This window comes from Myotis lucifugus, unplaced genomic scaffold (assembly GCF_000147115.1).
Source record: "Myotis lucifugus unplaced genomic scaffold, Myoluc2.0 scaffold_328, whole genome shotgun sequence".
Classification (NCBI taxonomy): domain Eukaryota; kingdom Metazoa; phylum Chordata; class Mammalia; order Chiroptera; family Vespertilionidae; genus Myotis; species Myotis lucifugus.
The window spans coordinates 207,056-219,422 of record NW_005871376.1 but is presented as its reverse complement, the minus strand read 5'-3'; the positions used below and the strand labels follow the sequence as shown (position 1 = coordinate 219,422).

Below are 12,367 nucleotides of genomic sequence, written 5' to 3'. Positions count from 1 at the left end.
CACTGGCCAAGGCAGCTTTCCCCTCTTTGAGTGAAGCCTGTACTCTCAGAACCCAATCATGTGAAACCACCTGGAGACTCACCCTCGACACAAGCAAAAGCACTCATTTGGGAATATGAAAGCAACATTTATGAAGAGCATCTGCTATTCTCCAGGTTACTCTAATGAGGGGCAGGCTTTGTAGGAGGGCATTCACATGCTACCTTCTAATAGTTACTTTAAGTCTTTTTGTACACACATGTATGTATCCCTTTTTTCCAAGCCTCAAGGGAAGCTTGTTTCCATCTCTGGCTCCCGCCCAGCTCCCACTCACCTGCGAAGGCACTGGAGCTTGCACACAGCACAGCTTTTTAATGGCCCCATAGAGATCATCACGTGTGCCCACGATGATGCACACAACCATCTGTATCTTCCCCTTGAGGAGATAAAGTATATGTAAGTTTGGCTTGGGAACTATGACAGGGCTCCAGTCAGAGGCAGTTTGAGAGTCTGCAAAGCCAAGGTACCTTTAAGGTAGAGAGGGGACTGAAACAAATATGGTGTACATTCTACCACAGAAATGGGTCCTTGAACCCGAATGTTGGGTCCAGGGGTTCTTTGCATAAACACGTAATATGTTACCAAAAATTATCAAAAGCTGATTACCTCATTTATTAGGAGACTTAAGATGCCTAGAAAAGGACCAGACTTGAATACATGCAAGGGTTACTTATTATTTGCTATTTTCAATTCTCTGTAATATTTTTACCACTTTCTTTAGTAAACTAAGCACTTTACTAGTATTACATTCATACCACAGAGCTTTAACTGAGGACACATGGAATGCAATACCACAAGAAATAATTCAGGGCCAAATGCAGATGGAAATGAAGCTACTGCCAAACCCGTAAGTAGCACTCACTTGCTCTCTTTCTCTCTCTCTCTGGTTAGGAGAGAGAATGATTTTGCTAGCAGCACATCTCATATCAGCACCCTCTATCCCTCACTGCTTTAGAGATCCAGTATTAAAAACAGAGGATCTTTTGCCCAGATGACGTGGCTCAGTGGTTGAGCATGGACATATGAACCAGAGGGTCTTGGTTCGATTCCCAGTCAGGGCATATGTCCTGATTGCAGGCTCGATCCCCAGTATGGGGCATGCAAGAGGCAACCAATTAATGATTATCTCTCATCATTGATGTTTCTATCTCTCTCCCCTCTCCCTTTCTCTCTCAAATCAATAAAAATATATTTTTAAAAATGCAGAGGATCTTTCAAAGTCTGAATAAAGAAAAGTAGCACTCCAGTGAAATAAAGTTGCCAATCCTTTATAGCAGAAATGGCTATAAATGGTGAATCAATAGTATTCTATTCCAAATCAAGATTCGTGTTAGATTAGGACTTCTCGCCCTAACTGGTTTGGCTCAGTGGATAGAGCATCGGCCTGCGGACTGAAGAGTCCCAGGTTCGATTCCAGTCAAGGGCATGTACCTTGGTTGCGGGCACATCCCCAGTGGGGGGGTATGCAGGAGGCAGCTGATCGATGTTTCGCTCTCATCGATGTTTCTAACTCTCTATCCCTCTCCCTTCCTCTCTGTAAAAAATCAATAAAATATATTAAAAAAAAAAAGACTTCTCAGAGGACGTTCTAGCCATCACATCAAAGAACTTCCAAAGTCATGTAAAACACAGGCTGCACATAGGGAGCCTATGGGCTGAATCTAGCCAATAGATGTAGTTTTTCAGTCCTTATAATGATTTGTAAGTTTTTAAGTTATTAACATTTAAACATAGGGAGATGCACACATATGCAAATCTAGACTTTTGGCTTCTATGAAAAACAAATTAAAAATCAATTTGACAATGCTGGGCTTTTTTTTATCTGCAGTTATGGGGTTTACTCTTTTTGGTTCATTACAATCCCCTCCTGGCCCACTCCACTCATCTGTGTTACTCATCTGGCTCCAGTAGACATCTGAGTTTGTGATCTCTAACAAAGAGAATAATAAAACAGAATGCCATAAAGATTACAGAGAGACAGTAAGACCAATATGAGTTAAATCTGGTAAACACTATGAATGAAACTCAGATCCATGCTGCATGAAAACTGTTGGCAATACACACTCAGGAAGAGAACACGAGAAGTTGTGAAATGAGGGCGTTGATGTACTAAACTGGGGTGGGTTTTTTGTTTTTTTTTTTAAAGCAGAGCAGACTTTATCAACTACCAGGCCTGGGGGGAGGGAGGCTACAGCAGAGTACATAGGCATGGAAAGTCAGGAGGAAATTAATATAATTCTAGTATTAATCCCACAAGAACCGATCTTCAAGGACTAATTACTGCCAAAATCTTTCCTCTGCTTTTGTTTCCTCCTTGATATTCTTCCTGTTTTATGTACATACAGATAAGAACTGCAGGCCTGAACTACTGAGATGGGAGGACTATGACCTGCTCAGCTCCAGTGATCCTGATCCATTATCAGCATGGGGCTAATGGGCCATCTGCCAAGTTCATCACCAGAGCAATTTGACTCTAGAGCCAGACGAGACTGGAACAGCTCAGTATTGAATCGTGCAAGATGGCACCTGGCTCAAGAAGTTGCTTTCTGAGCACGACATGTTCTATATAGATAACGAACTAAAGTTAAGTCAGCTATTCTGAGTCAATTATGTGATGAACAGAACATTAGAGTGAGTGAGAGTGCCAACATAAAATAAGAAAAGCAAAATTAACTGAAGGACATAAAAGCTATTTTCTCTTCTTTCTTTCCTGATTTTTTTTTTTTTAAGAGAAAGGGAGAGGGAGAGAAACATAGATGTGAAAGCAAAACATGGATCAGCTGCCTCCTGCATGCCCCCTACCAGGGGTCAAACCAGCACTCGAACCAGCAACCTTTTGGTGCACGGGACAACATCCAACCAAATGAGCCACACCAGTCAGGGCAAGACTATTGTCTTAGTTCAGTATTTCATGTGCAGATAAATAAGTCACAGGTTTCTGAATAGCATCAACAGCTAATTGATAACCAAGGTTATTTAAAATCAAGTATTCAAAGTGTTTTAGAACATTCACCCTATAAATCTACTCAAATTAAATTAATTTATTACCTCAGCTCTCAACATGGATTGAATGGTTCTGACATAGGTCTCTATTCGATCGTCCTTTAGTTCAACCCAGGCCGGAGGGCTCATGCGCATGCCAATGGGGCCAGCTACCTTCTCTAACATGTTAACCAGTTCTTGGGCCTGGTCCATTGCTCTCTTTGGGTAAAAAAGTGCCCAGAAATGCATGGGGACCTAGGAAGAACCACAAGCTACTTTTAGTACTTCCCATAACTTGAACACTCCAGACTCATATCTCGAAAATGTTATTAGAAAATAAATTGCTTTTTACTCTCTCAGCTTGAGTCCTGCCTTACCTACTTCCTATTACTAACATAGATGTGTGTGATAAGTAAATTGGGGCATAGAATACTGTAATATACAGCAATGAGAATTGTAGCTCTACAACCATACCTAATAATAGGGTAAAACTCACTAATACAAGGTTGAAGAAATAAAGCTGGACATACAAGAATGTTTACTGTATGATTTCAAACAGCTGAAACAAATCTATGTTGTGAGAAGCCAGGGTAGTGGCTATTCTTGGAGTGTGTGAGGTGAGAGGTGGATAGTAACTAGGAGCATGGATGGGTGCTTCAGGGCACTGGTAAAGTTGTGTTTCTTAACCCCTGGTGTGGATCATTCAGGTCTATTTAATTTGTGAAAATTCATCAGCTATACACTTTCAAGTGTAGTTTTTTCTTTAAATATATTATATTTCAATGAGAAGTTTTAGAAACAGATGTGTACTTTTTGTGTGGCTATAAAGACCAAGTTAGCTGAAACATTTCAAAATAATTATATACCATTTTGTTCTTTGGTTATCTTAGTAGGAAACTTTTAATTTTGCTTGTTTCACGAATGAAAACACCTTCCAGAAACCCCCAGGGAAAAAGAGGGGGAGGGAAGAAAGGAAGAGTGAGTGGTAGGCTGGCGCTATATGCAATTTATTTTCTTTTCCTAAATCCATGATAAAACAAAGGGCTTACCTCTAACAACTCATCTAACAAAATAGCTTACTCTCTTTGAAGGACTCTGTTTAGTAGATAATTAAGAATGGGAATTCAGCTGAAACCTTCTCTCAAAAAGAGGACACTAAACCATTCCTCCTTCCTAATTCCCACCATTTTAGGAATACTGGTCCTCTCTTTACCACCCTGAAAATCACTCACAGTCAAGATGGGAAGGTCTCTGGTTATTTCCTTAATCCAGTTTACTTCCTGAGATGTGATAAATGAAGTATTTCTTAAGTTAATTCTTTCCATTGGCAGAACACGTCCTTCAATCTAAACAGAAAAGAAAGTACCTATGACATGAGCCATCTGCAAACACTATTTAGGAAAACACTAACATTATTCTCTCTGGGGTCTGGTCAGCTCCACAACATAAACTTGCCCGTTACAACTTCTGGAAATGGCAGAAAAATGAAACTGCTAGCAGTGGGAGTCCATGTCAATAAAAACCCTGGACATATGCTGGTAAAATTTTTACAGGTACTGCTCTTTAGTTATTAAAGCTTCCAACATGGTTTCCTAATAAAGGGATTAGAAAACATTATATTTTTAGAAGCAGAGAATGCATGTAAAACAACTATAATTTTAAAGTGAACAGGAGCATAATATTAAAATATATTTTAAGGGGAAAATTGAAAGTAGAAAATTAAAGGTAAAGCCCAGCCAGCATGGCTCAGTATTTGAGTGACCTATGAACCAGAAGGTCACGGGTTCGATTCCCAGTCAGGGCACATGCCCAGGTTGCAGGCTTGATCCCTAGTGTGGGTCATGCAGGAGGCAGCTGATCAATGATTCTCTCTCATCATTGATGTTTCTATCTCTCTCTTCCCTTTCTGAAATTAATAAAAATATATTTTAAAAAAAGAAAAATTAAAGGTAAAGTTTCTTAATAATGATGAACATAATCTACTATTCTACTTTATACAAAGAAAAAGCTGAAAGGAAAAGGCATAAACATAATGAAAGAACAAATTAAAGTGAAGAATAACAAATCAGTTTCACCTAAATATCCCTAAATAGGAAGATAACTAGGTTGATGATATATCAGTATGATGGACTATTTTGCAATCTTTAAAATCACTTTTTAACTACATGTAATATAATCCTATTTTTGCAAAAAAAATAAAATAAAGTGCAAGATACACACCATAGAAAATTGAATGAGTTCACACTCAGTAGTGATTATCTCTAGGGAAGTGTAACTATGGGGGATTTTTACTTCATATAACCTTTACTGTTTACTTTTTTTTCAAGAATATATTTTATCTATGATTAAAAAAATTAATTTTTAACACAATGAATAACAATATTACTATTAGCAAGAGTGTAAAGAACCAGACTCATCTTATGCTTATGAAAGTAATTCGGACTGGAAAACTGAAAATTAGATAAAATTTAAGTCAATATTCCTTTGCTACCTAACTGACTAGAAATTAACAGCAAGAACTCCAAAATAAAGATAAGATAGGAAGTTATCACTTAGTCTCACAAAGTTCTGAAATCCTTGTTTTCCTACCCTGTCACATCTTCTGGGTTACCTTATGTACATCATCCTGCAGATAGAGTCCCCAACGTGTTAGTTCATTACTGGCTGTCTCATTCTTTGAAATTCTCTGTATCAAGCATTTCAAAGCTTTATGGTGCTGTTTGGGGCTCAGGTTGATCTGCTGGGTCAAATCCTAAATAAAATTAAAATGGATATAATTAGTTGTATTACTTTCTTCAATATGAGGTTAAATAAATCCCAATGAGTCTTAAATGTTTCCATAAGAAACCTCCTTCACATTGAAATCTGTAGAAATTTTCAAATATTTTTAAGGACTTTTTAATAAATACTCTCAGGAATGTCAATAAAGTGTAAGATTAAATATTTAAATCATAAAAGAATTTTAAATGTTATTGTTCCTTTCTCCCTCATGGCATCTAAGTCTTATCTCTTTTTCAAAGCCATGTTCTGAATTTAAGATTCCTAAAAGATTCTATGAAACAGGAGCAAAGGGGCTTGATTTTACCTATTTAACATTTGGGAAAAAATGCTCTGTGCCAGGCACACAGCTCAAGGTAACAAAATGAAAGACCAGCCCTTCAATGCCAACATTTTTTTGTTGTTAAGAGGTTAGTTCAGGGTAGTTGCTTTCTAAATATTTATTGTTGAATGAATATCTAACAAATGTGTATGAAGATTCTGAATCACATAAGTGAGTTCTTTATTCTTCTGAGACTAATAAATTATACAGCTGTTGTTCCCTGGGAGGCAGTCAGGGTCAGTAAGTCTATGGAACTATATAGATAGCTTTGTGATTATAAAGTCATTAGGCAACTGGGAGTTGTAAGGAAGGAACCTTGACCCACATATTAAAAGCACAAGTATCAGAAGGTAAACAAAAAAGAAACTCCTACGTGAATTTAAGCATCACTTCAGATACTTTATGACAGTGGTTCTCAACCTTCTGGACCTTTAAATACAGTTCCTCATGTTGTGACCCAACCATAAAATTATTTTCATTGCTACTTCATAACTGTAATGTTGCTACTGTTATGAATTATAATGTAAATATCTGATATGCAGGATGGTCTTAGGCGACCCCTGTGAAAGGGTCGTTCGACTGCCAAAGGGGTCGCGACCCATAGGTTGAGAACCGCTGCTTTATGATGTTACTAAAAATAGATGTGGCATCTGAGAAAAACAAGGTCCCAGGATAAGACAGACATGGATTGGCAAAGGGAGCCAGCGGAGTATCTCAAGTGTGGGAAGCCCCAGGAGTCACAGAGTGTGGAGGTGCAGCACTCAGAGTCTGGACTCATCTTTGCTCCTATTTCCTATAGAAACTGAGCCTAAAACTTCCAGGATACTCCTAGGCCCCACAAGATAAACTTCTGTCCTTTTACCTCATCCTCTGACTTGCTGACTTTTTCCTACATTATCTCCTCCATCTCTTCAAATAAACTGAAGGTATAGAAATGTTTTTTAAAAATGTAGTGCTCCCAAAGAATCTCATTTATGATCAAATGACCAGTTTGTAGTCATCTATCTGCTTGGTAAGAGTGAATTATGTTTCCTTTTTACCTTATTTCTGGTCACTCTATTGTTCTAATAACCTTCAAAAGGAAGCTCTGATTGGCTTTTCCAGTGTGTGAGAAGGGAGATGGATGGATCATGTTTTACAGAGAGGAAAACTGAAGCTTGGAAGAATGAACCCGCCCAGGTAAAGATGCAAGCCTAGCACAGTTCTAGCTCAATCTTCTCTTGAAAAGGTCTCCCACTCAAAGCAGGCATTTCTCACCTTCATGGCCCTGAAGTCCTTCTTCATCCTCTCAGGGATCCCAGTCATGAAGGAAAGCTCAGGCAGCAGCAGGATTTCACCTTTCAGCAGCTTTGAACAGAGAATGGAGAGGGAAAATAAGGCAGGAAAAGAGGATCCTGTTCTCTGGCCTGTACAGGACATGCCATCCCCAGTGCTGGCCCTGCAGGGCTCTCACTGGCAAACTATAGAATATAAAACCCCAAAGGGCAGTGAAACACTATAAGTACTTTACCCTTTTACCTTCAGTCACAATACTCATAGCTGTTGTATTAGGTAAAGGGAAAAATATTGAAAGTGTCAAAAGGAGAGCAAGAAGTAGAAAAAAAAAATTTGACTCTCTTGAGCTTCCAGACAAGCCAACACATTCTATCAAGCTGGTGCCTCCACCTTATCTTAGCCTGTCAACCTTCAGCACTCACATTTAAAACAGAAGAGTCAGGTGTCAAGGCACTTTGCTCTGGCCCCAGCCCTCTTAAAATGTCTAAAACTTTCCTAATGAATCCAGTGTTTTAATCTTCTTTTGCAACAAATTCTCCTGATTGCATAATCTAATTAGCTCAGATGAATATTCAACTTCTCATGTAAATCTCAAATGCAAATCCTATGGAGGTGGCAAGAAGACACAGACAAAACTCTGCAACAGCTTTCCCCAAGCTCACTGTAACCATTGCTACTTGGCTCCTAGGGCTGTGAAGAGGCCAAAAGCGGCTGGCTGATGGATATCCCCCACTCACCATCCCTTGGTTATTCTGTCTCTCACTGGGCCTGTGGATCAACAGTGGCTGGTCCTCTTCCTTAATTGTAATCCCATAGTTTTTGCTACAGGACAAAAGCAGGAAAAAATTTCAGAAGCAGTATCACTACTCTTTTAGCAACATAATCTGAGTCTCTTAAAACCAGGACTGAGGTACAAATTTGCCTAATACCCTTGTCAAGGGCCCATGGGAAACTCATCATAGCGTATTTATATAACTGGAAAAAGCAGGTTCAAATTATTGTTGCAATTAAACAGAGGAGAAACAGGCTAATGGTCAAGGAAAGACTGTTTAAAACTGCATCAGGTTAAAGGACTTAGGCAACTAGAAAGGCAAAATGATAGTCGAATGATTAATGACTTGCATTTAATCTCTCCAAGCAGACTTCTAACCAAACCAGCAAAGGAAATACAATCCAAACCCATGAGATTAATTTATGAAGTAATTTCCAAAAGTACTAAAAGGAATGAAAACTGTAAGGGTTGCCTATTCAGGTCCAGTCCCACAAAGGAGTTAATTCATTCTTATGCGAATTACCAATATAATTATTTTAAAAGTGTCCCATTGTATGCCACTATGGAACTCAATATCCTGCTACAGAATGGCAGACTATGTCCCCCGCCCAACCACGCCCGGTCTAGTCTCTCTACCTGTAGTATTCCAAGAATGTGATCTCCTTCCCATCAGACATTGTGAAGCTATCTTTTGGAGTCTTATTCCAATCGACATCATCAATCCGATAGGTACGGTTGTTGTATCGGGTTATGACAATATTGCCAACCAGAAGCTTAGTGCACTCATCCTGGAAGTTTTCTTTGTTCTGCTGATACATGGCATGCCTTTGGAAAGAAACAAAAGACGTTTGGATCACTTTTGTATACACAAAGCAATATGAAAGGGATTGGTGATACAAATAAGTACTTTAGAGGTACACTCACAGCTATATAGAACCAAAAGGCTCCAGTTGTCTCTTTAAAGAGATAGGAACTCACCTCTTTTCTTTTTAACATTACAAAAACAAACAAACAAATAAAAACAATCAACAAATAACATTACAAAAACAAACAAATAAAAACAATCAACAAAAAATAACGAAAGGATAAAAATCAATTAAAAAACAGCAACTACAAATGAATAAAATTCACTGTATTCTTAAAACAGGTGGGGAATGCCCAGCCTGCAGGCTGTATAAGGCCCAAGAAATCACTTGGTCAGGCATCAGGGGTGATTTAATTAAATATTTGACCAAATTCAGCAGGCTAACTGTTAAGTTGATAGTTTTGTATGGCCCGTGAATGATGTTATAAATATCCAAATGGCCCATGGCAAAAAAAAGGTTCCCCACCCCGCCTTAAAATAAGATACTTAAGACATCAAAATAATCATTCTTATGTATCATCATTATTAGGGACAATAAAACATTTTTTAAATTCTTTTTAAAAAAATATATTTTATTGATTTTTTTACAGAGAGGAAGGGAGAGGGATAGAGAGTTAGAAACATCGATGAGAGAGAAACATCGATGAGCTGCCTCCTGCACACTCCCTACTGGGGATGTGCCTGCAACCAAGGTACATGCCCTTGACTGTAATCGAACCTGGGACCCTTCAGTCTGCAGGTGGATGCTCTATCCACTGAGCCAATTATATTTGTCCTTCTAGCTGAAGGAAGAAACTATAGTATCTGGTGAAGATGCTAAAGATGCAGAGATGAAAAGACTCACCATAAACAAATGTACCCTTGCGGTAATCTCTTTAATGGTGCTGTAAGCAAGGCCACACAGGAAATTTGCAGAAAGCATGTCTGAATATGCCCAGGGAGTCAGGAGAGTTTACAGAAGCAGTTGATACCTGTGGGAGCAATATGCTAGGCAGAACCACCAGGACAGAGGTGTGAGTGACACTCCAGGCAGAGGTAGTGGTGTGTAGAGGCAATCAGGGATCTGGGACAGGGGAGAGTGAGTAGGTGAAAGAGGGACAGAAGGTTACAGACAGGCAGGGTCCAAATATGAATTCCCTTGTAAGTCAAGGAGCAGAGAATGGACTTTTTTCTGTGGGCAGTGTCACCAGGGTATGTATATTCCTCAAGAACACTAGTCCCTTGAGAGGTCATGAGGTTCCACAATCAAATAAGTTGAGTCCATTCTGCATCTTATAACCCCTTTTTTTTGAGATTCACAACATATATTAACAGATCAGGTCGCTAAAGGAGAGAAACATATTTAGTTTCATTTACCTCCTATGAAAAAATATTTTATTTTCTAGTTCATCAAAGGAAGTTGCAAAATTCGTACACAGAACCTCACATATGGAATTGGTACAATATTGTTAACTAGGCTGATAGACCTTATTCAGTGTTTGCCGTTTTGTTTTGCATACATTGATTTGTGTATATAGTCCTATGCAATTTTATCTCCTTTATATGTTTATGTAGCTACTACCACAATCAGTCACGAAACTGTTCCATATCAACATAAAGCAACTATTTCATGTTACGCCATTACAGTCACATCCCTTCCCCTTCTCTGCCCCCTGGCACCCACAAACTGTTCTAACTGTTCTCTATCTCTATAGTTTTATCATTTTGAGAATGCTATATAATGGAACATCATGCAACCTTTGGGACTGACATTGTTCACTACACATAATGACCATGAGACCCATCCAGGATGTTGTATCGATAGTTTATTTGTTTTGATTGCTAAGCTGTATTCCATTGTATGGAGGTACCAGAGTTTGTTTAACCATCACTTGTTGAAGGATGCTTTGGTTATTTCCATTTTTTGCTATTGCAAATAATGCTGCTATGAACATTTGTGTACCAGTTTTTGTGTGAATCTAAATTTTCATTTCTCTGGGGAAAATGCCAGTGTGTGTGACTCCATTAAGTACATGCTTCATTTTATAAGAAACTGCCAAAAATATTCTCTGGAGTGGCAGAACCGTTTAATATCCTACTCACAGTATACAAGGAGCACTTTCCCTACCTCCTTACCAACGTTTGATATTTTCACTATATCTTATTTTAGTTACTCTAATAGGTGTGCACAACTCGCATTTCCCTAATGGCTAATGATGTTAAACGTCTTTTCACATACTTATTTACCTTCTAAATCATTCTTTGATAAAAATATCTTTAGCCCATTTTCTTAATAGATTGTTATTTTCTTTCATCTTTACTATGGTTTTGCTGGTGTTACATGTTCATTATAAAATAAAAATAATATAAAATAAAAATAAAAACACAATCATAAAACATAGAAATTGAACATGGTTTGTAATCCATTCTTCACAGAGAACTACTTTCCTTAAATTGTGAATACTAGTAATTGGAAAAAGAAATGTATAATCATGTCAAATACACTGTTTTGCTCCTTTTTAAAATATTCGTACTAGAGAATATGTTTATTGATTTTTTTAGAGAGGAAAGGGGAAGTGGGGGGGGGGGGAGAGAAACATCAGTGTGAGAAAAATCTATTGGTTGCTTCCAGTAAGCATCCCGACCAGGGATTGAACCCACAACCTAGGTATATGCCTTGACCAGGACTCGAGCCCACCACCTTTTTGGGGGTGTATGGGATGACGCTCCAACCAACTGAACCACCAGGCCAGGTTTGTTTTGTAACTTATTTTTAACTTAACATTATCCTTTGGATAGTCTTTCATGTTAGTACAAATACATAAGGTTCTTAGAACAACTACTTTCAAATAAGTCATTTTTCATCCCAAAGAACTAAAATTTGCCAGTGTTGGTTTTGAGTTATGAAGACAATCTAGTACTGGAAAAACCTATGAATATACCAATGTAATAATGATCATAAAAAATTAAAAATGAAAAAAAAATTTAAAAATGTAAATGTAGTAATGACATTATAGTTATATTTTTAAATGAAAGTCAGCGCTCAACCACTGAGCCACGCAGGCTGGGCAACAAATTAGAATTTAAAACTCAGAAAAATAAAACACAATCCAGTCTTGCTACAGTATATTATCTGAAATGTTTAGTTTTCAATCACAAACTATTAGATATGCAAAGAAATGGGAAAGTGTAACCAATAATCATGGCGGGGGGGGAAGTCAATAAAAACTTATCCTGAAAGGTTCAGATACTGAACTTCACACACAAAGAATTCAAAGCAGCAATTATAAATAAGTTCAAATAATTAAAGGAAAATATGATGATGACGAATCAACATATATGGAATCTTAATAAA

The 12,367-nt window shown here is 38.0% G+C and overlaps 1 protein-coding gene across 2 annotated transcripts in view; it reads right to left on the bottom strand.

Annotated features, from left to right (window-relative positions):
* The window catches only part of PIWIL2 (piwi like RNA-mediated gene silencing 2), a 58,503-nt gene that overhangs the window by 31,375 nt on the left and 14,761 nt on the right, over positions 1-12,367 (bottom strand). For both annotated transcript variants that reach the window (XM_006100727.2, XM_023764321.1), the window contains exons 10-16: positions 8,805-8,993; positions 8,134-8,218; positions 7,379-7,468; positions 5,633-5,773; positions 4,254-4,367; positions 3,088-3,276; positions 314-415 (exon numbers count right to left, since the gene is read on the bottom strand). In XM_006100727.2, coding sequence (XP_006100789.1) covers positions 314-415; positions 3,088-3,276; positions 4,254-4,367; positions 5,633-5,773; positions 7,379-7,468; positions 8,134-8,218; positions 8,805-8,993 — 910 coding nt within the window. The remainder of the gene's footprint in view (positions 1-313; positions 416-3,087; positions 3,277-4,253; positions 4,368-5,632; positions 5,774-7,378; positions 7,469-8,133; positions 8,219-8,804; positions 8,994-12,367) is intronic.